Below are 27,852 nucleotides of genomic sequence, written 5' to 3'. Positions count from 1 at the left end.
TTGCACTGGGCCATGGCCATGCAAGAGGCAGCCATGCGAGCCAGAGCATCTACACTACGTGCTCGGTTTCTGTTATATTGACCACGTGTGATGTTGCTGACCCTCTTGCCATATGGTCTGCATATCGAAATGATATGAGTGATGACATACTGCATCAGTGTAGGAGGGAAGCTCGACAGCCTGACATGGACTATAGTGATGATATGTACAACGAGTGTCTCTTTCGACTACAGGAATTAGTACAGCAGATGAGTGGACAGAAACTTGAAGAGTACGGACTGCCGCCTGTAAACAGGGGACATGAAGACAGACTGACAGTTGACCTACTTAGAGAAAAATCTTATGACAGAGAAGCACTGCAACAATTTGTAGACGAAAATGAAACGAATTTGACGATTGACCAACGCAACATTGACCTTCGCATTACAGATATGGTGCACCATGGGCAAGGAGGGATTATTTTTATTGATGCTCCAGGTGGCACAGGTAAAACCTACCTGATTAACCTTTCCCTGGCACGCCTCAGATCAAGAGGATTTGTCGCCCTTGCTGTCGCCAGCAGTGGCATTGCGGCACAGCTACTATCAAATGGGAAGACAGCACATTCGACATTCAAGATACCGCTTAATCTCATGACCACAGACCTTCCTATGTGCAACCTCAAGCGAGGTTCATCAAAGGCTACACTCCTACAGGAATGTACCGTTATATTTTGGGACGAGGCAACCATGGCTAACAAACTAGCTTTTGAGGCTTTAGATTGCACATTACAAGACCTAAGGCAGTCCTCAAGACCATTTGGCGGTATCTTAGTTGTCCTGTCTGGGGACTTTCGTCAGACATTACCAGTCATTCGAGGAGGTACACGTGCCAATGAAATTGATGCCTGCATCAAGTCATCACATTTATGGCAACACGTAGAAACACATTCTTTGACAACTAACATGAGAGCTTATCTCTACGGTGACGCCAACGCTGCTGAGTTTGCAAGTCTCTTGCTGCGAGTTGGGAACGGTCATATACCGGTAGTTGAAGGACGTCATACCATCTTCATTCCAGAAGATCTTGGCACAGTTACCGACTCTCCTCAGACCTTGATAGAGCGAGTGTACCCAAACTTGCAACATCACTACCAAGACTTCGAATGGCTAATGCAACGAGCTATTCTCGCACCACACAATGTCTCCATTCGTGATATTAACTGGGAGATGCTTCAGCTGTTTCCTGGAGAGATAAAGATCTATAAATCAATTGATACGGTCAGAGATGATGATGCAGTACACTATCCCTCCTGGTATGCCTCCTCATAAACTGGCTCTAAAGGTGGGAATTCCTCTAATGGTTGTTCGAAATCTGGCTCCTGGGATTGCAAACGGCACACGTCTTATACTAAAGAGAAAGATGAACAACTGTCTGGAAGCAACTATTGCTACTGGACCGCATAAAGCCCAGGACGTGTATCTGCCAAAGATACCACTAATTCCCAGTGATACTGGACTACCATTTGAATTCAAACGACTTCAGTTTCCAGTTAAGGTCTGCTTTGCTATGACTATTAACAAGACACAAGGGCAGACCTTAGCTGTGGCAGGGCTAGATCTACACGAGCCATCCTTTAGCCATGGACAGCTTTATGTTGGCATTTCTAGAGTTGCCTCCAAACATGGACTAACGTTCTTGGCAAAAGAAGGAAAAACCAAAAACCTAGTGTACCAGGAAGTGCTGTCGACAAGATGATCATCTTTATATTCACTGCAGGCATTCATGGCCAACATCACCTATGATGCTGGCCAACAGCGACTGAACGAGGGTTAGCTTAGAAGAGGTTGACTGTTAATAGGAGTGTGCAAGCACTCCATGACATCTCAGACTGTGCCTTTGCATGGCTGTAAATTCAGCCCAACTGAACATTCAAGACACCGCTTTTAATCATGCACACATGGTCAATTAGATAAACATTAATGACTAACGACTAAACAGACAAAACACTACAATAATGCACTAAAAGGTAGGGAGACAATATGTATCACACAGCAACAAACAGGACAAAGTAAACCGTTTTGGCGGCTGCAGCAGCTGGTGATGCATCAATTTCTCAAAGAAACCTATGCTGAAGACATCAAGCAGGTACATAACGTTCAAATACCACCGGAGCGAGAGCTCCAGGTTGAGCATGTCTCAACCAATTTTTTGAGCCAGTATATGCCCTGACCTCCACGTGGTCTGGCTTGGGTTGCACTGACAAGGGCATAAGTTAGTGTAATTGGTTTGTGCTGTGATTGCAACTTTTTTTTGCACAGGGATGATAACCAACACTCTAGACCAGAGAGTTTGGAAATCTACAAAGATCTCTCTATACAAACTGTACGTGACTTGGCTACACCCCCTCTGCCTCTCCAACCATCAAACGCATTTTTAGATACTTTCTGCTGTAATCTCTACCTATAAAAGCGACCTGTCTGTCTGTTTGTGTGTTTTTCTGTACTGTCTGTCTGTCATTAATAGCAAACAGTGTCTGCAAATCAATAATTTGTGTGATTAAACTATTACCCGGGTGTTGTCCCCCGGGTGTTGTCCCCCGGGCGAAGCCGGGCATTGGAGCTTGTACTTGATATTACAGTAGCTGAATGTGCACTAGCGTCGTTTGAAGTAGATTGTGTTGTAGCTAGAATGGATTCCATTGAACGAGCGTTGCGCGTCATAGTAGCAGCTTTGGTTGTACTACCTTGCGTCGTAATAGCTAACGTTTCTGTTGTGAACATTGGAAAGGTAGATGATGGTTGAGAAATACCTTCATTAAACAGAAAATCTAGCAATTACTACATAAATTAATTATAAATGAGTTGATAGTTAATTAGCAATAAATTTTGTTAGCTAGAAATATGTTTAGTTAACTATGCTGGCATGCACTGCAATTGTTCTGAGTCTTGCTTTGTCAATTAACGTTACTCTTAGAATTAGAATATCAAAATTGACAAGGTACCAGGTAGTTATTTGCTTCAGCTCTAGTGATATGAAAGTTGTTTGTTTAATTTAAACAGTATCTCCTGTAACACATGAAATGTTCTTGGCATTTTTTGAAACTGTGCAGATTGTTATGTACGAGAGAGGATCTTCAGCTGTGTGCATGATCATATCTGCTACATTTATGGTTAATCTGTGTAGTCAACCATAACCACCCAGGTAAGTTCAATTACCAGTAAGGGTTTGTTGTGAGTTCATGTCTTCAGGGGTGGATCCAGAGGGGCTTAAGCGGGGGGAGTTGTACAAAACTTGTAGTCTATTTTAATTAATATTAGACACTCTGTAGTTTGGTTATCAGAGCTTACTGAGAGCTGTCTTTATTCTATTACATCACAATTATATTACTTTTGTGCCCAACCACCTAGATTTTGTCCTATTCATCACAGTCAACGCTGAATCATCAAAGTCACCTTCAACTTGCAATAGAATGTTTGGCAGCTGAGGCTTTCGTTTGGCGAATTGACTGATGATGTCAACCACACTTAATTTTGAGTCTCTGTGAACATATACTATAGAGTGATGAAAGTCATTCTTTCTTGTGACATTGTGGATCCGACATAAGTTTTAACCGGTGAAGCACCCTTATGTTTTGTTCGCACTCACTGTCTTGCAGCTAGTAACAGGCCAAGCCGCACAAATTTTCAAAATAGTATGTAATTACTAAAGAATGCTTCTTCACACTTCTTGAGTGCCTTAGAAATAGTTGTTGGCTTTTCTTTGTTGTTATCAATGCACAACATGTTCCATTGATGCAATTCAGCTTGAAAGAAGCTTTATTTGGCAAATTGCAAAAGTTTATGTAAAGTTTTGTTCACGTTGGAGAGATGTCATGGTAGTTGGAACAAGTTTTAGCCCTTCAACTGCCCGATTCTGCAGTTCTTTATACCCGGTCAACATTTTTGTCAACAAATGGTCTAAAAGGGTATAGTCAATTTCCATTGATACTATTCCTCAGGTTCAGCAGCTGGTGTATTGTTTCTAGTTGTTTGACGTCCACATGTTCTTGGAGAACGGATATCGACTGAAAGCTGACTACAAATTCTTCAGCTTCTTTGTCGTGTGTAGTTTCGACATCTTTGCGACATCCTTTTAGGGTTTCTGTAATTAAAACACTTTCCATAGCTTTGCTAACTCTAAATATGTAGATGAAGAGTCGCTTTGTATATTTATTAAAAGCATACAAAATTAACACTTATAACATATTGGCTTGCTTCTTCAAGTTAGTTTATTAAAGAATTGTTAATCTCTTAGAGTCTATACTACCAGGGGGCACGTGCCCCCAATGTCCCATCCTGGATCTGCCCCTGAACTTACAGGCACACATTCAACATGGAGCACTGGATGCATGTGCTTCTCCTGCAAGCCTCATCTTTATTTCGTTCTCAGGCTTGTCTTGCAAGCACTTGCTCGCAGAACCTAGCAGTCTCTTTTAGTTTGCATATGGACAGTATTCTCTCTAGGATTGAGTAGGTTTGCTTTGCTTTGTCAAAAAACTGAATGTTTTGTTTGGCAGAATGTATTTACTTCTATGTGTGCCTTTTCAGTGTACGACAAATCGTTTCATCTCTAGGTTGTCCCCAGGCAACCATGCATTTAAGTTTTTAGTTGCCCAGTCATTACTCTGGTTGCCCATTAACTAAATCCATGACCGCTATTGCTATGGGCTATAGTTGATTTATGAAATGTATCTATTTACAGACAGGCAAACTACAGCTAACAAACAAACAGACCAGAGGACAGTGCACGTAAATCTTTTGCATTTTATCACATGTATTAACATTGATGTACGTATTAGCTTTAATGTATAAAAACTCATTGACAGACAAATAGGCAGACAGACAGACAGACAACTGAGTGTAGATAAGACGAGTTCAAAAATTACTGGACGACTCGATTCTCAATTGCGATGTAGCAATGCAATGCAAGAGTGTTACTGCTAATGATGAGCAGAGCTAGTCCAGTGTAGTGGTGACTCAGTTGTTGCCAATAGTAACTCTGTTAGCTTATTGTCAACTGATGACTCTTAGTCGTAATTAGGGACCTCTTAGGTCCAATTTGTCTTAGTAGAACTTGCTGATTTTTAGCGTATTATAGACTGTAATAATGTTTTGTATAAGAAATATATGTATTGACAGACAGACAGACAGACAGACAGACAGACAGACAGAATTCTGTTGTCATCATCTCTTGGTCTTCTTTGGATTCTGATGTTATCATTTCTTTTGACTTGCTTTTCTTGTACTTAGCCGTAGAGTCTAGCCTTTTGTTTGTAGTTTGCAAGTTTTAGCTTTTTAATTCTACTTGCTATGTATTTGCATAATCTGTTGTTGTAGTTGTGAGACTGTTACTTTAGTTTCACATGTATTAGCTTTGATGTATAAAAATATATGAAGACAGACAGACAGACAGACAAACAGACAACCTGTGATACACAGACAGGCAAATGATTTGCAGGGCCATCAGAAGGGTACAGATAAACAGCAGTACTGTACTATCAACCACAAAGGACTCTGAAACATAGCTGAAATTTTGGCCCATCATGATTTAGAATTTGCAGAGATTGTCTTAATTAATTAAGTTAAAAAGAATGCAGTAACCCGGATCTTTGGTTGCTTGTCTACAATTGTTTCACTTTTGGTTACAATACAAGCATAAATGGGCAAAGTAGCACAACCTGACACTACACCTCATGCCCAATCTGGCACTTAATTAATTAGGAAAGGACCCACAGATATTTGATCTGTCATCTAACATGACACCTAAATGCTCAAGTAGGTCTGCAAAACGGACTTATCTACAATTAAGTTTACTAACCAAGGTCCCTTTACTTTAAAGTACAAGGTCCTTTTACTTTAAAGTACACCTCTAGTAGTCAAGCTGGTAGGTAGGGTAGCCTTTAGTTGTCCCGGGGCAATCATAGTTTGCCCTGCCGTTTCAGTTGCTCGGACATATTTCTTGGTTGTTCTGGGGAACCCGGGCAAACGATTTGTCCTACACTGCTTTGAAACAGATCATGGCAGTTGTTGGACACGTTTGTATATCATGCAATTGAGTTAAAGGATGACAACATTGTTGGTCATGTTGAATTCACTTTGTACACAGCCTTTCTAAAATACTAATGGTGTGATGAAGCATGATTGTGAGATGCTGCCTGTTTTTTTGAGATGCTGCCTGATTGTGAGATCTGGTATCAGTCCTTGGTAAGTGTCAGGTTGTTGCTGTAGTTTGTCCATTTGTCGTTTTCTTAACTGCAAATTAGAAACTGTAGCAGACAAAAGGATAAAGAATGGAAGAAACTCAAAGGAAAGCAGACTGGACTGATCATACTTGTACTTACCTACATTGTGTAATATTCCATCATTAATTTACTTTTTCACGTTTACCATTAGATATAGGGTATACACATTACAGTCTTGAAAATTTTTGTCTAAATTTAAACATTCTTATTGGCTGCAGGCAAAATCAACTTTTTCATCTCTTTGTCTTTTTCTCTCTAAGATCTTTTTCTTCCATGTACTGTAGTTGATTTAACTAAGTCTTTTGTGCTTGTGCAGTGTTGTCTGACTACTCCTTTTTTTTTATTTCCAGATGTTTGGAACCACCACTGCGAGTAGAATGTATGATATCTAGAGACGTTTGTTACAAAATCTACTCACGTGGCAGCGTCCAGCGTCTTGCGCGTGCTTAGTGTAGACAGTGTACACCGTAGGAACGAGACTGAGCTTAGGAACGAGACTGAGCCTAGGAACCAGACTGATCTGGTTTGACCACGAAAAGTACTGAAGACGCGTTTACTTTTATCAATTACACAACAATGGTCTACATGCATCAGATCTAGAGACTTCACCTCCGTGTACACTTTCATGAGAAATGAGTTGCAATATTAACTAATGGCTAGAGAGTAAAGTTAAAATAAGAGGGCTTTGAGTCAGAGAGCTGCACTAAAATTTAGAATGGTAGATAAATCGATATCGCTAAGCTTTTTTAGTTTCTGGCACAAGGTCATAGCCTAGAGCTAGACTTTAGTTTTACGCTATAGCTCTGATGCTGCTAGGTACAGTAACACTGCTAACCTTTTAATTAGAAAGTCGTTGTTAATTAAGAAAGCTGTGCCAAAAGATTGGTTGCAACTGCTGTTTCCTGGACTAGATCGATGTGTAAATTTGCACTGATGTAACCGAGCATGTGAGGGAAAGTCAAAGTAGGCCATGACGTGTGTTGTAACCGCGCGTGCACAAATATGTCTACTGCCTGAAAAGGAAGTCCGTAATGTCAAATCTACAAATAGTACTGTAGCTATTTGTTGTTTAGGTCACGTGCAGTAGGTGGGACTGGGAAGTTTGTACTTTGCGCGTGCTCACTGACTTGATGCCATATCATCGAGGGTTCGGTCTTGTAGCCTATAACGTATACCTATAAGTGTCAACAACGCAATGACTGATACCATCAACTTAATTAAGTAACTAAACTTAAATTAATTAACTTAATTAATTAAAACCAATGCTAGCTCTAAACATACATTACCTCAATAATACTGTAGCTGTGTGACAACCAGCAGAGTTATGAATATGTCGTCGCCATCCATCTACAATGATTCCATGCATTAGTAATTATTATGTGGTTTGCATTAAATGATCTGATTTGTAATGAGTATTGAAGTGTCCATAGATTATTTCATGCACGTGTTTATACCAACTAGATAATGCTTAATTAATAAATATTGTGTACACACACATATCGTATGCTGTCATTTTAATTGTATAGTGTCTAACTGTTAATTAATAAATCTTTTGTAGGAGTAGTTGTGAAATAGAATTAAATTGCCTGAGTACTTTGCACTGTTCTAATTGTATTGGTAATTAATTAATTGCATATTATTTAATTGAACACAGGAAATAAATTTGCAATAAATAGTACACAATTTGATGTATGCAGTGCACGCCACAATGTAAATATTGACGCACAATTTTAATCCAGTTAATTAATAATGTGCGTAGCAGATGCGTGCACCCAAAAAATATTTCAAGAAAACTGCAATTTTTTTATTTAACTGCGAAACGTAGTAATTAAAAATCACTTTACCTGCCGTCCAATTTATTTGAAGTCGATTTGTGCCGAGAGAGCAACGTTCAGCGGACGACACTCAAAACTGAGGCCCCCTTTCAATAAACGGTGCAGGTTACTGCTCGAAAGATGCGCAAATAGACAGCAGTTCGTCTAAGTCAAAAACGCGGTTGTAACATGTCCGTTCACTACCCAGAATCAATTGGCGCGCCGATAGCCTCGTACACCAAAGCGCATTCGCTGCAGCGGCTACGCCACTGTGATGTAACCGAGCATGTGAGGGAAAGTCAAAGTAGGCCATGACGTGTGTTGTAACCGCGCGTGCACAAATATGTCTACTGCCTGAAAAGGAAGTCCGTAATGTCAAATCTACAAATAGTAGCTATTTGTTGTTTAGGTCACGTGCAGTAGGTGGGACTGGGAAGTTTGTACTTTGCGCGTGCTCACTGACTTGATGCCATATCATCGAGGGTTCTGTCTTGTAGCCGGTTGTCACAATGTCGCGTGAACTTCCTCTGCGCCGGGTATGTCCAGCAACGCGTACGCTTTTTGTCTAATAATTATCGTATGTTTCTAGAGCAAAACGCTGACTGCTCTGAGAGCAACCCAGGGAGACCAGACAACTCGTCTTCAAATAAAGAATCAGCTGGAGCTTGACCTTCTAGACGAAATTCGGTAAACGTCTGTGAACTTCCTTTCTGCGACATTTTGCGGAATGTGACCTTGACTATGGAATGCTTATCGTATCGTGCAGGAATTTCGCAAAGCAACGCTCGAACATCGAGAAGGAGTATGCTCAGGTAAGCCGTGCGGTCGGATAGTTATGTTGTATGCCAACATGGTGCCCATGTGTTGACGTAAAGACGGCAGAGGCCGAAGAGAGGCGACTGATTGTCTGTGGTGTAGTCGTATGTCGGGTTTCTCGGAAACTTATTTGTCGTACGGTGTTACAGTACTGGGGGAAGCTGGGGCGCTCGCTGACTTCATTGCAGTGCGTGAGAACAAGGTGTCAGGCATCCTATGCTGGCAGTCACTTGGCTGGCTGTCTCCCCGCCTTCCAATCGGACTGCCTTGGATGGTGGCGATCATTGCCTAAACGTGGTCTAATTACCTAACTACGTAGAAGGGTATTTTCAGAGTTTCTTTTGTGGAGACAACGACAACATGCTATTCTGTGTTGAAGCTTGGAAAGTGTAGCATACTGTTTTGTTTTAGAGCATGTTGAGGCTGACGTCCCAATTTCTGCAGAAGAGAGAGGTCAACTCACTGTCTCCTGCAGAAGAACACAATGGCAATAGGTGATTATATCTTCTCTTGTGCTCTGTAGGTATTGGTACTACACAGTAGCATACATGCAAGTTTGCAATTCACTGTTATCTTTATCTTTTTTTCCAATTTTTGGTAATCTAAATTTAGCTTTAGTTGTAGAGGTTTTCTGGTTTGATGCGTGTATTTGCCACAGGTTAGCTTCCTGCTTACTCTGTTTTCCCAATGACACGCTACATTTATTTAATAGAACTCCCTGTAAAACCATTGCGAAGCCTTCTTAGTGGCTAGTGATGACCTGCCAGTGGAGACAGTGTAATTTTATGTAGATCTGTATCTGAGGTTTGGAGATCATTTTTGGAAGAGACCGATGCCATGTGTAAAACTAAGATGTCTATTGCTGAGCGGTTGGCAACAGAGGTTGCTGAACCTGTCAAGTCTGAGAGGCAGAATAAGAGTCAGCAATTCAAGAAGGTTCTTCAAGTGTGGCAAAGTATTGTGTTGTACACAAAATTGTAGGAGGTTGAACTGTGATTGTAGTGCCATGATCTTTCAAGCAGAATGCATGCAGAACTACAGCAGTCACTACGAGATGTATCTAAGGTTAGATGATCAGATGTTTTGCTGCTTGCATGTACTATTAGTGGGTGTGTATATGTATGTAGAAATGTATGGTCTGGTAATCTTATGTTTGTATTTGAATAAGTTTGCCCTTGGAATGAATAGCGCAACCTTTGATGTCATATGAGACAAATAGAATATCAATGTCATTATCCATTATGTCATTAGATGTTAAGATATACTAATGGATTACAGTCTGTAGTATTCCACTAGCTAGTCTATTCTGCTAGACAATGTAGTATCTGTAGGGAGTTTGTTTCTTCATAGGCATCCTTGCTTTAATGTGCTATTTATGAAGCTTTGCTTGTTTTGTAAATGGTTTGTTGAGGTGGTAATGAGACTTAGAGCTGGACTTGTTGAGCTTCCTCATTCTTTGATAGACCTTGATCTACTAATAATAGCAGTGACCTATAATATTACAGTCACTAAGGTATCACTAAGGTATGTATTTAGGTATCATGCTACTCTGTGTTTAGTGGTGTTTGTGTATTGAATACAATATGTGTACATAGCTCTGCACACTTATATTTCGGTGTTGTTGTAGGCTAAGAAAACATACAGAGAGTTGGAGAGCATTGCATCAGCTGCTAGAAAAAACTATTCCGAAGCACAAGATCGGTATGTGTATAGTTTCTGTTTTGGTTAAGCATGTTCATGATGTTATGGGAATTAGGCCACACCCGAAAAAATTGTCAGCTTGGGGTAACCCGCCCGCCCCTGTTTGCAGGGTCGCTGGTAATTTTTGCACATGCACATACCAAGAAATAAAATGTTCTCTGTTGCTTTGTGCGTATCCGTGTCCGAGGGAGCATGCGTTTTGAGAGATGGCAAGATTCTTCATGTTTCTGGGAACTGTAGATTTCGTGAGGTATTGCAGGAGCTTGGATTAGGTGATCTGGTGGACGATGTACATAGTGTGCGAACTACGACCACAGACACTTCCTCCAAACAAGACGCAGAGTTAGATGATGAGGTGCAGTTCCATGCCGAGTTTAAGCGTCGATACCTGTCAAACGTTGATAGTAAAACCATATCATAGATATCAAAAAACAATAATAATAAAAACAAAAAATCCTCCCGCCTGTCTTTTTCCGCTGCATGTTACCCCAATCAGACAACTTTTTTGGTGCGGCCTTATATTTTATTTTATTTTATTTGGGAGAGATGTATATGTGTCTTTGTCATGGCTAGTATGGTTGTACATTGGACATTGTCACAATTGAGCGGTTTGCCATCAGAAATGACTCGAGAAACCTTGCTAACAGACAGTTAGCTTAGCCTGTGTGTACAGTACTGAATTTAGTTCTACAGTCAATGAAGTTAATAGGCTCACGTATCTGTAGACTTTACCATTGTGTCACACTCAAAGCAGAGGGTTCCAGATGGTACCCTCATCCAGGAACCCGGGGATTCCCTTACCATAGATTAGGCGCTGATGGCGTCATTTCAGTCAAGCCGGGCTAAGTTTAATGAACACCAAGTTGGTTTAGAATGACACATAGGCAAAAGTCACTCACTGACTCAGTAATATCTATCTACACACCTGTAACTGTAACTACGCAACTGTGTGTGCATTGATTTTCACGCCCTACAACATCCCAAATCCTGTATGAACTCCTGCGAAGCAACTAGCCCTGGAGGTGTGTATTACTGGCATAGCAACCTGATATCAGGAGTACCAGCCTTTCCTGAATTCGAAGCACGAGTTTTAGGAATAGTACTCAAGCACACTATATAAGGATATAACAATATAGCCTTACTGAATTACACATGGTCCAACCACTGCAAGTGAATTTGACGTTTTTGTGATAGTTCGTGATAGTATGTACATGTGAGAGTTTGTTATTTATGAAATGTACCTGGAAACAAGCAAACAATGATCATGTTTGAATTTGTTACAGGAGGAATAGAAAGACAATGCGTTTCTACCAGTCAAAATCTCAACTGGAAAAGAAGTTTGCCCAAGCAGAATCAAAGCTGCAACTGTGTGAAAAGCGTTCCGTGGTAGCTCGTAACGAGTACATTTTGTCCCTCTCTGCTCTCAATGCACATCAGGAGAGATATTATGTTACTGATATACCAAGTCTGATGCAGGTTAGGACTTCCTTACCAGTAGGATGTTTGTATCATATTACCTCATATGTATGGCATGCTGTTTCATGGCTGAGTTTAGCAGATTGATGTTATAATAGATTCTACATTGGGAATAAGGGACTGTTTGTAAATTTATACATTTACCAAGAAATGGACATACCCGTTTCCACCCCAGACGCTACCCGTTACTCCAAAATGGGCATTAAATGTTAACTATTCAAACCAAATTGAAAGTACCTATTGCAAATTGGTACAACAACTTTGGATGAACTTGTTGAGCAGCACTGCAAGTATTGTGCACACTTAGATACACTGATAGACATTCATAGAATGGAGAAACTATGCTTAATATGCAACAACTGCACACTGTGATTTATGCCTGAATATGACGCGGCTACATGAAGGTGTGACATATCACAACTTGGGCTTTTACCTGTTTAATTAATAATAATAATAATAATAATAATAATAATAATAATAATAATCTGTGATCTGACGAATGGTCCGTTGACGATGACGTTCAGTGTTTTCCTGGTGGTCATTTAAATCCACTAGGCATGCTGTCCCGATGTTCGCGGTCATTGTAATGCCTGCAATCTACATCGAATTGGGTAGTCATTGGTCGCCGTGTAGACTACACAGAAACATGTATCCCGCTGGGCTCACCTGCCGGGTTGGTGGGTGCCCAGATGGGGGTAAAGACCCCGCTTGCCCATTATGGAGGGGTATAGCGACACATAATAATGATGACAATAAATTATGAAAATTTGTCTGTCTCTCTCTTGTGTTTCTCTAGCTTTATCCATGAGACTATGACTCGTTTCAGTTGTTGGGGAGTTTCTGTGGTCTGGCAAACGGTTCGTTGACAATGACATTCAGTGCTTCCCTGGTGGTCATTGATATCCACTAGGCGTGCTGTCCCGATGTTCGCGGTCACTGTAATGCCTGCAATCTATATCGAATTGGCTAGTCATTGATCGCCGTGTGGACTACACAGAACATGTACCCTGCTGGGCTCACCTGCCGGGTTGGTGGGCGCCCAGATGGGGGTAAAGACCCCACTTGCCCATTATGGAGGGGCATAGCGACACATAATAATTCTGGGGTCTACGTGGAGCCTTCGTAAAGTCATGTTTTCTTTCTAGACAGCCATGATGGTTTAAGGACTTCTGAAGCAGTATTTGCTTCCGGTACTTGTAATAGACTTTACAAACCAGACTGATCTGGTTGAGCACGACAATAATAATAATAATAGTAGTGGTTAGTGACAATGGTTATCACTCCATGGTTTGGGGGTTCGAACCCCAGTGACGACAGTAAATTTTGAAACTTGTCTGTCTTTCTCATGTTTCTCTAGCTTTGTCCATGAGACGATGACTCGTTTCTGTCGTTGGGGAGTTTCTGTGGTCTGGCGAACAGTCCGTTGACGATGATGTTCAGTGCTTTCCTGGTGGTCGTTGATATCCACCAGGCATGCTGTATCGAGTTTGCCGTCACCGTAATGCCTGCAATCTACATCGAATTGGCTAGTCATTGATTGCTGGGTGGACTACACAGAAACATGTACCCTGGTGGGCTCACCTGCCGGGTTGGTTGCCGTCCAGATGGCCCCACTTGCCCATCATGGAGGGGCATAGCAACACATAAGAATAATAATAATAAGTCATGTCTTCTTTCTAGACAGCCGTGATGGTCTAAGTACTTCTGAAGCAGGGTTGCTTCCGGTACTTGTAATAGACTTTGCAAACCAGGCTGATCTGGTTGAGCACGACATAGTTATAATAATATAGCAAACAGTAAAGACTTTTAATAGTTCATTCTAGGGTTAGTTAAGGCATCCAAGGATTTGTAGTTTTCTTTCTCAAGCTTTCTGAGCTGAATCAAACATCGCTTTACATGTTGGAATCTCTTAAGCCCTTTGAGGGCAGCAAGCATTAGTGAACCTCTGTTGTTTCCACAAAGACCACAATGAGAACTCACCTTGAACTGCACAGTTTTACTAGTCTGCAGGAGCACAAGGACAACATCACACCACATCATAGCAGTCTGATGACCAGTTAGTGACTTGGCAACGGTAGCTTCTTAGCCTTCTACTTTAAAAGCTTTTGTAGCTGACCTGGCTATAACCCAAGTAGAGTTTTCTGCTTCTTTCTTGGTGGGGAAGCCATATGCATGGGGGCGCCTGCATTGGTTGATTTTGCTAGTGCACTTTAGCCATTTGTAAGTACATAGTAGGTAGTGTGCACCAAGGCTGCATGTATGTCTACTTGTTTCAGTTTCCATAATCCATTGTTTCAACATCATATTCAAACAATGGCATATGGCACAATGTGTGTTTTCGACATTGTCCATTTATTATGAAATGTACCTTTTTTAGTACAGACATCTCTACAACCAATGAGCGTGGCTCATTTCTTGGTAAGTGTATTAATTTATGAATGGTCCCTAACAGCCTGCCATTATCTTGAGTTAGGTTGTGCAGTCAGATACCAACAGGTTGCGACTTGAGGAATTATGTAGCTAAAATTAGAGTAGTTCTATGTGTTTATGTACTATGTTAGAAACAGTCTAAAGGTGGAGTCTTTTTAAATGATAGCTGCTAGCTTTATGTCAACAGGATTGATATGACTTGCATATTTGTGTTGCTTTACTTGCACCTGTGGTTTGGTCAAATCTGCTTGATCGTTTGAACTTCTCCACATTGCTACGTATGTGCTCTTCTTTATTGGTTGTCTTGTTGGAGCGTATTACCGCTTTTCAGACGATAACAATATATTTGGGTACCTCAGCTGACAATGGTATCTCTGCCATTTAATCACGTGCTTGTTCATTGAATTTGTAGAGTTGTCAATTTGGCATTTCTGCTAGACCTCAGCTATAATGGCATGCCCTTAACGTAAATGTGAGGTATTACTATATGTGTAAGTAATGCGTTGTTGTTGTAGACAATGGATGCTGATTTGTTTGGAAAATTACGAGAATGGTTTAGTCTAATGGCAGACATGGAAGTAAAAGCATCATGTTCATCTTTGGAAAGCTACCAAAGATTGCACAGTCAAGCTGGAATGGTGAGTTGTCTCTATTGCACTGTCATATGCCTCTGTGATAGAGAAAAGGAACGTGCATGTATGTGTTCTTGTTTTTGTAATCAGTAGATTATAGGAGCCGGGTAGGTAATGTCAGGGTTTCTCGCAGAGCCATCCAATCATCTCAAAGTCAACTATGGAGAATGTTAGTCGGCTGTCAAAATTGCTGCTGACCCACTTTCCTACCAGTATAGTTTTGTCTATACTTGTTTCTGTATTACATTTGGCAACTAGGGCAATTGACGCATGCGTGTATATAATAGCTCGAATTGATGACTCCCGCTTTGTTCCGTAAGTTGAGAAGAATAGATTTTGATCTATGTCATTCCAAGCGATCATACCCCATAGCAGAGTACACAGACAGCGAACAGGAACCACACAAAGCCATTGCAAACAAGCGTAGCTATGAAGCCAAGTTGTGTAATTGATCAGTAGGCACCAAATCGTGATTGGTTGAAGAAGGAAGTCCATGGCAATGGTAAAATGGTAATGTTCTGCTCATACATTTACTGTCGAAGTTACGGCCACGTACCGGGTAGTAAAACAAAAGTCACCATCTCTTGATGGTACTGCACATTGAAGCTGGGAGCCAAGGAGGTGTAGAAGATCACGAGAAGTCAGCTTTCCACAAGTCCAGTAAAGTACGCTCCTGTTCAGAATGGTGGTAACCCGCAGGGAATGACACATTGCATTACATCATTACCTCATTATTCGTAATACTATTGCATTACGTTAGATATTAGAAAAAAGTTGTGTTGATATGAATTAATTAATACAATACTGAGGTTGGTGGTAGAGATGTCTGTGGGAAATCCTGTAATGTGATAAGACACTGACACATTAATGACTGGAGAATGGTGGTAATGATATACTTTGTGCATGAGTTATTTTGTGAGGTGCATGTACTAAGTTTATATTGCACCTAAGTGTATGTAGCAGTTAAGTTACTTTAGGCATGTTTAGAGGTGCAGGGTCACGGTCGGACATGCGCACTTGAGCCGATCTTAAGTGAGGTAGCTTTTGCATTGTAGCTATTGTACGTAACATATGTTCAAGTGTTGTGGCAAGAAAATAAGTTTTGATCGCCAGTAAGCTTTTCCAATGCTCTTTGCGCATGCAGGCCACTAGACGAAACTACTGCAAAACTGGCTATTTAGCTGTCGATTGATGGGCATCGCAGCAGTGTAAGCTTTAACGATACAAATTTTTGGTGCTCACTGTGAACTGAGTGCGTTCGGTTATTCTGAGAGAAAGACGCGACTACGGCAAATGCCACATACGGGAATGTGACATGTGCGTTCTGGTCACGTGCAGAGCGTAAGGAACTCCAATCTGGCTCGAAATACGAGGGTGCTTATCGAAATTTACTGAAACTGCAGTGTAGAAACTTCAGTTTGAGGTTTTAGAAGAAAAATTCAGAGAACTACATCTAAAAAGCTTAGAATTTAGTCACCAGAGTCACGGTCTAATGCAACGTCATACTGCAATGTTTTGATTGTTCCAATTCAGGCTATGGAGAGACTTCAGTCAGCTTTGCCTTCAGTGCAAATTAGAGCGTCTTAAGTCCTCGCGGTTACTGAGTGTTTGAAAAAGTACACCCTTTTCAATGCGCATGTCCAAGCATGACCCTGCACCTTAAGTTAAAGGTGCACACTCATGGTTACACGTGTGCACCTGAGCCAATCAAGTTGCTCTTGTGTCATACTTATGACAAATTACATATGTTCACGTCCTCTGGCAAGTAAATCAATTTCAATTGCCAGTGAGCCCTTCCTAGTGCTGTTCATAAGTTGTGCATGCATAAGGGTCAATAGACAGAACTATTGCAAAGCTGGGTATTCAGGTGTCGATTAATGGGCATGGCAGCAGTGAAAGCTTTAGATAATGCAATAAAATTTTGGTGCTCACTGTGAACTAAGTGCACTTGCTTACTCAGAGGAAGACTAATTACCCTACCCATCTAAGACACAGACAAAATTGCTGAGATAATTAATTAAACAACAGGTACACATAGTGGGACACTTACATGTGAAGAAGGGCAAAGTGCTTTCCGAAGAGAAGTGAAATCTGTGTAGCTATGTTGCTTTGGTAAGCGAGGTCAGGGCATGCTCACATTAGTTTAATTTAATCACAAAGTGTTTGGATTGCACATGCTTAGTGCAGCAAGCTTAGGAAAGAGACCACATTACATATTACGCCACAGTACCTATATGCATATGTGGATATCAAAACTGGATAGTCAGTGACCAACAAAGAAGATTCTTTTCATGGTGTGACTGCAAATCATGACATTTTGAGGACCTCACATCCGTATGAATGCACTAAATTTTGTGTATTTCTTGGTGATTGCTGCTGTATTATGTACTTGGGAACCAGTGCTACAGTTTTTAGATTGCCACAACCATTCCTCACTACTGGGAGAAAGGACGGGGCTAGCTCCTTGCTGGCTGCTAAATTATTTCTTTAGTGGAGCAAAAACTGAACTTTGAGGGCTGACATACAGGCTGTGCGAGCGGCATCATTACATTTAACTTAATTGATATCATTAGTGCCTCACAATTACATTGAGAGCAATCTATGCCCCATATACAATTTCTTGCACTGAAATACTTTATTGTTGGCCAGCAATTTTTAATATGTTGTGTTATCAAACTTTAGTAGCTCTTGTTTACTTGAACTAGGTACTACTTCTATTTACCTAAAATAGTCGGTACCTTTAAACTGGAACTTAAAGGCACACTCCAGAGAACTGCACAGCGTCTAGTGCGCAGCATATTTCGCTACCGAAATAGCGAGGTCCGGTGATCGAGGGCGTTTGCGAAAGTGTTCCTGCGTAGGGATGAGTGCCGTGTAAACTGTTAGAACACAATCGACGACAGCGTCCATTGCCTTCAACACCAAAGAATCTCACAAAACCCCGATTTCCTCGAATGTTGTCAGACGGAAATAAATCGCACGAAAAGGTCAGTCTCTAGATGGTCTGAAAGTAGCATGACGGTTTCCACTGTGTTTGGAGTGACAGAAACAGCACAGACCTTTTCCGGAACGTGATTGCGTCAGTAAGGCTCATGTGATCTGATTGCGTGCCAAAAACACTTCTCTTGGTGTACAAAATTCTTGAAAGCCCCCCCCCCCGTCAGTTTTTAAGTTATGAAACAGTCTTAATTAACGTACATCTGTCGGGTTTGCTCTGAGATAGCGCCCAGATACCCAACTTGGTTAGTATGGATTTCCCATTAGCAAGCGAAGACAGGAGCCAGTAGCGTACTACGCTGCACACTAGACACTGCACAATTCTTCGGAGTGCTCCTTTAACAGAGTGTGTAGCCAAGTGGACACTGTCACTGTTTTGTCTTTGTAATTTTGACATACTGCAATTTTACGTGGTGCTGATTAATTGATGCTGTTATTGACATTTAATTCTGCCTGGTTGTGTGTGTGTGTGTGTGTGTGTGTGTGTGTGTCTGTGTCTGTGTCTGTGTCTGTGTCTGTGTGTGTGTGTGTGTGTGCAGGGATCTAGTAAATTTGAGAATATTACCCTGCTCTGCATTTTGTTTAGATTAGTCGAGAATTTGAACTGAAGTCATTTTTACGTGCTAATCTACAGCGGGTGGAATTTAACAGATTTGCATTTGAGCCACACAAGGACGATACTGTAAATCAGTTGGTGCAGGAATATGAAGCTGATGTGATACTGAACAAAGAGGCAAGGAAATGTGCCACAAAAATTACGAAAGAAATTCGTACCATTCGTGAGAAGACCAAAGCATTGCGAGGCTTGCAGACTGTGTCCACTGCTTACACAACGGTACTTGAATATACTCATCTCATATGTTAGCTGCACATGTGGTTTGGTTACAGACTCCTGAGTTTGGCAGTGCTGATGCTCAAGTCGACGTTGATCAACAAATAGATGATATTCAAAATGCAATTCGTAAGGCTGAGGTATGTGACACACACACCGTAATTGAACACATTGGTCATTGCTCGGTCATCTGTGGTTTTGATGTTTGTTGGTATTGCAGATTCAGAAATTGAAAGCAGAAGCTAGATTAGTAGTTTTGAGAGATGCTGGAGGTTGGTGGCAAGGCTTGTAGCTTCACTTAATTGTTAAGGTGTTAATTTGAGTTATTTCATCTAGTGGATGTCGATCAGTGGAAGAAGTCAGCCGGTGTTTCAGACTCTCGAGAGAATCTTCTCAATGTTGGTCTGTAATTATCAATCAAGAGTGTAATAGTGAATGGTTAGTTGTAGATGTATGTATGCTTATGCAGGGGACAGTAACATGTCTGGAAGTCTTTTGTCTCTTGAGACGACAAGCGAAGCACCAAATGGAAGTGTCGACTTTGAAAGTTCTCCAGAAGGATCATTTGGCGAAAATCAATTTACTGGCTTAGATGACGATGATGACGATCAAAGTTCAAATCGCCATTTTGACATGCCACGCAAGGGTATCGTCTTGTATGACTACAAAGCAACTAAGGAGGATGAGCTGTCAATTCATGAAGGAGAGGAAGTGTCGGTTCTTTGGTATGATGGGTTCGGATGGTGTAAGGTGTGTGTATTGGTTCCTTACGTTATTGTTGTCAGATATGGCTATGCTGTATGCATGTTGTCGTGTAGGGTTGTAATTCATTAGGAATCGAAGGGTTCTTTCCTGAATCCTACGTCGAAGTTTCCGAGGAGTCGCCACCTCAAGATTTGACATTTCAGTCTCAAAATGATGCCGACACTACGCTAACTGATGAAAGAGTTCAAGGTAATGTCATATGCTTGTGTTTGTGGTGTAGAGTTTATTTGCTGTCTAACTCATTCATTTCTTGTCGTTTAGACAATATTCGAGTGCTGAGAGCTCTCTACTCTTACAGGGCAAGCGGCAATGATGAACTTTCTTTTCCTGAGGGAGCAATCATCAAGTTACTACGCAAAGATGACAACGGTGTTGATGATGGGTTTTGGGAAGGCGAATATGAAGGTCGTGTTGGAGTCTTTCCATCTATTCTTGTGGAGCAGGTAGACAGTGTGAGCAGTTTGGACTCGGGTAGTGCTTTCTCACCTCCTGGGGACTACGTACTGCCACCAATGAGCGATTTGGTTTCTGGGTCACCAATCTTGCAGTCTCCTTTATCTGCACGCGAGTCACACGAGTCTAGTAGTTTTGATTGGCGTTCGAAAGCGCCTCCTACTCCTCAGATATCTGTCAGTCGACCAGCCGAAGGTTCATTTTCTGGGAGTCGTCGTCCACTGTCGTACCAAGGAAGGGCAAAGTCTTTGCCACAGTCTTCATTCCATTCACAAACACCGAGTCGTCGAGGCACTGTTTCACATCAATCTTCTACCCAATCAGCCAGTGTGATGCACTCTATGCCTGATTGGAGCAAGTTTTCAGATGATTTGGAGTCTTACGTATGATTGATTAATTTAATGGCAAATCAATCAATTGAAGTTTAAATTTGTGTTCATTAACTGACAGAAAGAGTTGTTAGTACAATTAATTACACAGTTATGTTCAGTTATGCCAGATTCAGAAAGATCATGTCAGTTACCTAACTCACCGGTTGAGTAAGGAAGGAATCCAGCCAAATGAAGACAAATTGAAGGCTATACAAGATATGCGATGTCCAGAGTTTACAACGGGTGTCCTTCATTGCATGACGAGATATCTCAAGCAAGTTTATACCTCGGCTATCTCAAACCTCAGTGCCACTTCGTCACTATGCTAAACACCACTACTTCCTGGTCAGTCAACAGCTCCATGAAGCATTCTCTGTCCCAGAAGCAATAGCTCAACCATTGATCAGATCGGCTTATTTTTGTCCTTCCATCTCCATCCCCCTGCTATCAGTAGTGATATGTCCCCTTGTGGGTTGGGATATTTTTCGCTAGCTGCTCTGACGGATGTAGAGACATGATATTTACAACTAGTAAATGGCATATTGGGAGTATTCTTTGCTATCACCAGATTCTAGAAAGGTCGATTGAGGATTTCACAGACAACAAACCTCTCATCAGCATAGCCAGCCAGCAAACCAATCGATAAAGTTCCTCGATGTCTTACAAATTCTCAATTACTCATGTTCCTGCTTAACGTGCACAGATGCATTTTCCCAAGGAGAGATCAAACACCATATGAGGACTGATCTCTGGTGAGTCTGTGAGCGTAATGTTGGAAGAAGCTCCAGTTGATACGAAGGACAGAACATTCGGTGAGCAACAGTCCTTGGAGGCCGTCATGAATAATGGGTGTGTCATAGGCGTGTTCCTGACCAATTTTCCCATGGTCGTATCAACTGCAAGTACATTTTGTTTACATTGAATACTTTATTCAAAGTGAAGAGGACAAGGAATCAACTACAGACAGTCACCGTGACGGCTCGCTAACAAGTTTTGCAAAGCTGTTGCTTGCTCACGTGCGCATTAATTAACTTCCTGTCTCGGCTTACAACCGCCCATCGTAGCTCATTACAGCAACCATGTAGGCTAAATATTATCATTGCGGGTAGACGTTATGGACATAGCTTTGCAAATACCATAGGCGGAACCGGCACGTGATGGGCTTTCCAATGGTTTCATGAGCCTACGTGCCTCCTAGCATGATCTATCCAAGGAAAACCTCGACTGCCTCTAATTCTGGAATGGACTATAGTATTTTGTCTATGCTAAATCATCTTTCATTGCAACATGATGTTGTTATGCAGCAAGGGAGCTAGTAAGGGTGTCCCTTAAAGTGGCACAGTCCAGATTTATGCGCATGTTCGTGAAACTGCTTGCTCGCGCGTATTGCTTTTGCCTCGCTTTGGATTCTGCGCATAGCTAGATCAAAACATGGCGTTCCCGAGAGATGAGATGATGTTGTCAGGGGAAACTGATGATGAAGAAACGTTAGAGAATCTAGTTGAGCCAGTAAGTTTTTGTTGGACTCCATATTTTGATTGGTATACACAACGTGATCGGTGTGGTAGGAGAGTGTGAGATGCAGTTGCAGAGGGAAGTGCGCTAGAGTGAGACGTGATGGACGAGGCTGCGAGTGCAAAGCGGCAGGTGCGCACTGTGTGAGTGTATGTTCTTGCAGACCTGAGATATGCAGGAATCGCGGAGAGGTGCGCGCTAGAGCTTCGTCTGTTATTCTTGACTAGTGCCACGTAGTCTGCACATCTAGAGTTGTCGAGGAGATGACAGTCATGCAGGTGTATTAGTTGGTCCTCCCAGAGAAGTGGCTCCTTCTGCTGATGAAATTGAGGTTGTCATATTTCTTTTCTATATATACCTAATGGTGCAACTACAGTACAACCAAGGTACCTTCCATTGCATGTCTTGTAGGGATTTGTTAGCAATCTCAGCATTAGACAGCTTCAAAATGTTGTGAGCTCCTTCATCTGTAATTCAAGGGGGTCGTTGCAACTTGCTGAGGTCTACGCTAATGTTCGTGCACAGAGAGGTGACGGAGACCATCCTTTTGCGTCACCAATAAATCCAGAGACTTTGCCATGGTGCATTTGTGGCCGATGTGTTAACATGGATCAGCCTAGAGAGAACGTGTGTTGTCGAAAGAGGGTTTGCTGTACAACTGAAGAATATTTCAGGGCAACAACCCTTGACCATAATGTGCTACAGCTACAAATTCGTCTAGCTGCTGACTACCGAGTGGAAGTCCCCAACTATAGTCATAACGGATATCGCAAAGCTGCATATAGGCAGTACATACTAAGTCAGTACGGGTATTTGGGTAGAGGAAATAGGCGCATCGCGCCTTCATGTGTGGTACACTGTATACGACATTGGTTTCCCTCCCCAGATGGAAGGTACATGGGGTACAGGAGTGAGTAGATATTCAGGCAGTGCTCAGATTGTTTAGTTTAGTAGTAGTTGTGTATTCTTAGAAGTTAGATGCATGCAAACTGTGAAATTTTATGTCATTGTCAGTATAATTCAGCTACGGCAAATAACTGCAATTCTCATGTCAGTTGACCCTAGGCAACTTGTTGTTAGCTTGGCACTAACTGAAAGAAACACAAGTATGTAATAATTCTGACTGGTTTGAATACTTACCCTATAGATATTCAATAGCTGGTACACAACAACGACCCTTTCTTATCCATCTGCCATCCATCACTAGTGAAGTACTACTTACTGGTCCTTCATGTCTGGATAAGACGTTTATATACAGCACTATAACGTGCTAGTCTGCCATCAATTTTGAGTCACTGCATTCATGATTTGCCTTTAAACGCTCTACATATTTCTTGTTGACAGCTGGCACCCATCATAGACTGCAAAACAAGACGACACCAAGCAAAACACAAGAATACAGACTCTTGGTACTTGTGGCAGAGTCATATCTTCCTGTAGTTTATTGTTTTAATACATCTGCTGCAAAAGTGCCAGAGAAAGTTTCAACAGGTGACTGGGTCCTGAGCATACATTTTGTGGGTCAGTTGCTGTCCTACCTGCCCACCTTTCTACCGCCTTTCTGCCATCCATAGTGTGTATCTACTCTCGTCTATATATCGGTGAAAGAACAGGCTAGCAAATCAGCTAGTGACTTTCACCTGCAGGAAGACATTGAAGTATCTCTATTGTGTTTGTTTGTTGATAACATGCAGGTACTGTAACATTATGAAGTATGTCAGCATGCTCACTTGGGCAGAGGACACAGATGTGTTGCATCATCCTGTGTGACCAGATGTGTCCTCATGTATTACTGTATTGCTTGAGCCTATGCAACTATGGCCTGGTGAGATGCTGTAAACCTATACATTTATATCAGTGATGCAACAATACAACACAACAGCAGTATTAACAAACACAATGGCAGTCATTGTGGTAGCACAAGAATGGTGAGGTAACCTAAACTGTACCTGTCCTACTACACTGCCTTTCTGCCAGATCAGCAGTTGATGGTGGACTAACTGGAGCAGTAGTTTGAGCAATGTGTTGGGGGTTTTGCTGTAAAAACACTGTGTGACGATGAGTTGACTCTTCCTCTTCCATTCGCTTTTTTGCGATCGTATGTATTATCCCAGTTACGTGATTGTACTGTTTTCTTTCCTTCACCTTCCTTACGGTCCACTGCTGGGAATTTTTATTAAACTTCCGGTGAAATCTTGGTTGTCTTGTTGTTTTTGTTATAGCCTGTTCCAGAGTTGTGTGCTCATTATGATCCATGGCCGCTAGCAAACAACGGGCCTTGAAGGCTTCATACCTAAAACACTTAGGTAGTTTAATCATACGGGGATTGGATGTGAAGTGACTCACCCAAATGCTATTCTTTTGGAAGCATATTTAAGGATTAAATTGTGATAGTTTTCAAGCGCACTTGTTTGGCTGCAGTGGTAAACGTAAATGTAAGAAATTTTTTAGAAAATACAAAGCATTCACATCAGCCTAACCGACATCGTACATAATGGGTCATTGACCTAAGCCACTTAGGATCAAGCACAACCTTTCTCAAGAATTTCATTGATGGTGAATTGACATGTAGTGCACGCTTTCCACTCTGTAGCCAGTCATCATTTGCCAGCTCACTATGACTACATCTACCCGTTGCCCACTCATGTTCACCAATTACATGGTGCAAGACTCCAATCCAAATTGTCTGCACAGATGATAGATACTTGTGCTGCACGTGTGGTGTGGTGTGGTGTGGTGTGGTGTGGTGTGGTGGTGGTGGTGTGTGTGTGTGTGTGTGTGTGTGTGTGTGTGTGTGTGTGTGTGTGTGTGGAAGACAGCTCTGCCTTGGAATGTATACAGTGTACATATGTACGATTGTATGTATGTAAATCTTTCATACCTTTAGCCGCTCTACATCTCCTTTTGCTTGTTGGCAACTCCACCAAAAATGGTTTACTATGGATCTTTTCCAGGGTCCGAGTTCAGCCAGTTCTCGTTTCTTTGATGCCTGTTCAACAATCATGAGTGTTTCAGTACTAATACTAAATAATTTGTTGCATACCTCAGATAGTATCTTTGATAATTTTTTGGCTTTATGCCAAACATCCAACGAATGCACTAAGTGTCTGTAAGTTTCATCTCTTTCTGTAAGGGAGAGGTTTAAATTCCCAAATGTCCACCAATTTACATCATGTCATGTCCTTACCCAGCATTGCAGAAATAGAAATAGATGCATCTGTAACTAATTCTATGACTTTGATCTTCTTTTGTATAGATGTCAAAGCTCTCTGCAGTCCAAGTTTCTCCATCCTAGATGATTTCAGTTCAGTCTCTCTCTTGTCAACAAATTGAACGTCTACAACTTTTCGTGTGACAATATCCATAAGAGAGTACACACAATATTTTGCACTGAACCCTGGTGAGTCACAGCGCCCATCACCAGCAAGAACTACTGGTCGATCTCCAATATCGGCGAGGATTGCATTTCTGGATGTTTCCCAATGTTCTACAACAGACAGACATATATATAGGCGCTGAATGCGATCGAAAGTTGACTGTGATATAGAATTCAATCTAAAGAACAACTGACACAAGAGACTAATTTTTGAGAAGTTGTTTCCAGACAGAAAAACTGAAGCAGCAAACAAAAGATTATTTATGAAGAATGGGTATCCATTTTGAGATTTGCATCGTGCAGAACTACTCCATGAGCCTTGGTGGAACTTCTTGCAGTGCCATTGCAATGTCAATGTGCTGCCAATATGCTTCTTCTGCACCGATATCTCTTCCCAACAGAAGGGATATCTGCACGTTTTTCCAAGCAACTGCAATATGCAATCTTCATCACACACAACCCTGGGTAACTTCAGCCTATTCTCAAGATCATTTTCAAAGATAGTGATAGGTGTTATTGCTATTGGCTGCACTGAGACACGTACAACAGGAATAGCTCCAGAAGATGGACTTGAGGTAGGCATCTGTCCACCTGAATCTTTGTCACTAATTCCAAACTGTACCTGAAACGAAGCAAATCTAGTGGTCAGTAGTAATAAACTCTAAGATTACAAGATGCAAGGGGTGTGACCCCAAGTGGTTGTTTTGTATGCTCTTTATTGAAGAAAGACAACATCCTTTATTCTCATTATTATATCAGAATGACACTATAAGCAATTTACATGCATCATCTCTAACAAACAATCTTACCGTTGGGATAATCATGTCCTTTACAGTCAACTGATCATCCAGAACTTCCTTGCTTCCGACAGGTGAGGTTGTGACATCAACAATGTCATGTGATGAAGCATGGTGAGTGCTTGGGGACAAGGTTATGTCATCCAGATAACTGGCATCAAGCTCATCAACATCATCAGAAGAAGTACAATCAGTGTCACTATGGATACATAATTTATAACATCTGTAACTGCATGTACGTTGGATAGTGATCATTGATGACCATGCACTTAGATTACCTTTCATATCGGTATTCATCTTCAGATGACTGGTCAGATTCATCTAGTGTAGTCAGTAAAGTCTTCAAGCTGATAAAAACATTTGAAGTCACAACTGTCCTGTAAGGGTACAGGATCTTATATTTACTCAGCCGTTCTTCTAGGTTCTTGATCTTCATTACTCTCATCATCTGTTTCAGAACCTGATGAACAATTCACAGAGGGACATGGAGAGCTGCATCAGTGGACAACAGTCATAAGATTACACTATGTGTACTATATCTACAGATACATGCACAAATAGACGTGCAAATTCAACTGTCGTACTTTGCAGAGTTTACTGGACTAAGTGTAGATGGAAACAGAGGTCTTCTTGAACTGAGTTTGCCTGACCGTACAGGAGTAGAAATCATTTCTTCTACGTGTCTGACAGATGTGTCTAAATCACGAAGATCTGTACAAGACAGTAGACGTGTATGTTTATATACCTCTATTCTCAGTAATCTACTAGCTAGCCTACCTGCAGCTATCAAACAGTCAGACTGGTCTGTACGTTCTCTAGAATGGGAAGCTATAGTCTCCAATGTTGCTGAATCGTCACCTAGATTGAAGAATAGAGTCATATCGGTGTTGAGAATAGTGCGTCGATCGAAGTGCTGTGGCTGAACTTACCAATCGCATTAGGCTCCGGTAGAGAAGTGGACAATGGCTGACAGCTGAAAAAGCGTAAGCTTTGACTGTTATTCGTGAATTGATACAGAAGTACCAAGCAAGCTAACCTGCAGTTGAGTACGCGCCTCAAAAGAAATTCGGCAAGCGAGTTGAAACTGGGCAAGCGTAGGCGATCTCTCAAAGCGAGGAGTCTGTCGTAAGTAGATCGTTCCAGTCTTACTACTTTGCATTCTGTGTCTAGTTGTATTTTCCGACGACCAGCCCCTCGTCTTGCACCTCCGTGCTTCCCTGCACTACGCTGGCTTCTTGCGGATGTCGTCGACATTACAATAGACGTATACTTCCGGTCACGTGCAGGATTTATCCGACGCTCACACATGCATATACGAATGCAAAAACAGATAAATTCAGCTTTTTAACCTCTACCTGCTATATTTAAAGCGTTCCGTCTTTGCAGAGTCTACAAAGATAATGTTGTATTTGGTACGGCTACTCAAACTGTGAACTGCAAAGCGTTCGCATCTTCGTTTTTTTGTGAGAATACAGAAAATGTACTACCTTATTATAATATTTAAGCTTTGTCTTTTAAAGGTTGCTTATTTCGATGAACTTGAAAAATGTATACACAATTCAAGATGGATTCCGAGGCGTTCTCCTCGCGCAACATCTGGACTGTGCCCCTTTAA

General features: G+C 41.5%; 5 protein-coding genes and 1 long non-coding RNA gene across 7 annotated transcripts; 3 read left to right on the top strand and 3 right to left on the bottom strand.

The window, feature by feature from the left end:
* The first annotated feature begins 134 nt into the window (after positions 1-134).
* On the top strand, positions 135-1,310 carry LOC134197850 (ATP-dependent DNA helicase pif1-like). The gene has a single exon (XM_062667200.1). It carries the CDS (start codon positions 135-137, stop codon positions 1,308-1,310), a length of 1,176 nt encoding a protein of 391 aa, XP_062523184.1.
* Positions 1,311-1,338: 28 nt separating this feature from the next.
* Positions 1,339-1,737, top strand: LOC134197849 (uncharacterized). The gene has a single exon (XM_062667199.1). It carries the CDS (start codon positions 1,339-1,341, stop codon positions 1,735-1,737), a length of 399 nt encoding a protein of 132 aa, XP_062523183.1.
* Positions 1,738-7,282: 5,545 nt separating this feature from the next.
* LOC134197853 (uncharacterized) lies at positions 7,283-8,292 on the bottom strand. Its single transcript, XR_009972704.1, has 3 exons — positions 8,107-8,292; positions 7,549-7,609; positions 7,283-7,437 (listed from the first exon to the last, which is right to left on the bottom strand). It is a non-coding gene; the product is annotated as an uncharacterized LOC134197853 (long non-coding RNA).
* A 184-nt stretch (positions 8,293-8,476) lies between these two features.
* On the top strand, positions 8,477-20,678 carry LOC134197851 (F-BAR and double SH3 domains protein 2-like). The gene is made up of 16 exons (XM_062667202.1): positions 8,477-8,612; positions 8,666-8,763; positions 8,843-8,888; positions 9,304-9,386; positions 9,684-9,828; positions 9,895-9,957; positions 10,520-10,593; positions 11,877-12,069; positions 15,015-15,137; positions 18,715-18,963; positions 19,017-19,100; positions 19,181-19,232; positions 19,297-19,362; positions 19,430-19,710; positions 19,779-19,914; positions 19,987-20,678. The coding sequence occupies exons 1-16, from the start codon at positions 8,586-8,588 to the stop codon at positions 20,565-20,567; spliced, it is 2,301 nt and encodes a 766-aa protein (XP_062523186.1). The 5' UTR covers positions 8,477-8,585; the 3' UTR covers positions 20,568-20,678.
* Positions 20,679-22,676: 1,998 nt separating this feature from the next.
* Positions 22,677-25,543, bottom strand: LOC134197854 (uncharacterized). Of its 2 annotated transcripts, XR_009972705.1 has the most exons (7): positions 25,252-25,543; positions 25,108-25,190; positions 24,946-25,053; positions 24,545-24,750; positions 24,411-24,479; positions 23,795-24,357; positions 22,677-23,704 (listed from the first exon to the last, which is right to left on the bottom strand). XR_009972705.1 is itself a non-coding variant. In XM_062667204.1 (6 exons), exons 1-6 carry the CDS (start codon positions 25,427-25,429, stop codon positions 24,003-24,005), a joined length of 999 nt encoding a protein of 332 aa, XP_062523188.1. In that variant the 5' UTR covers positions 25,430-25,543; the 3' UTR covers positions 22,678-24,002. The 2 variants fall into 2 exon arrangements, 1 of the variants encoding a protein (XP_062523188.1); XM_062667204.1 differs by having other exon boundaries at positions 22,678-24,357.
* On the bottom strand, positions 25,482-27,491 carry LOC134197852 (uncharacterized). The gene is made up of 9 exons (XM_062667203.1): positions 27,274-27,491; positions 27,167-27,210; positions 27,015-27,095; positions 26,822-26,948; positions 26,643-26,729; positions 26,516-26,584; positions 26,250-26,436; positions 25,602-26,062; positions 25,482-25,551 (listed from the first exon to the last, which is right to left on the bottom strand). Exons 1-9 carry the CDS (start codon positions 27,489-27,491, stop codon positions 25,482-25,484), a joined length of 1,344 nt encoding a protein of 447 aa, XP_062523187.1.
* Positions 27,492-27,852: the final 361 nt, after the last annotated feature.

The sequence above is a fragment of the Corticium candelabrum genome (assembly GCF_963422355.1).
Source record: "Corticium candelabrum chromosome 14 unlocalized genomic scaffold, ooCorCand1.1 SUPER_14_unloc_2, whole genome shotgun sequence".
NCBI lineage: Eukaryota > Metazoa > Porifera > Homoscleromorpha > Homosclerophorida > Plakinidae > Corticium > Corticium candelabrum.
This window is presented reverse-complemented; position numbering and strand designations above follow the sequence as displayed.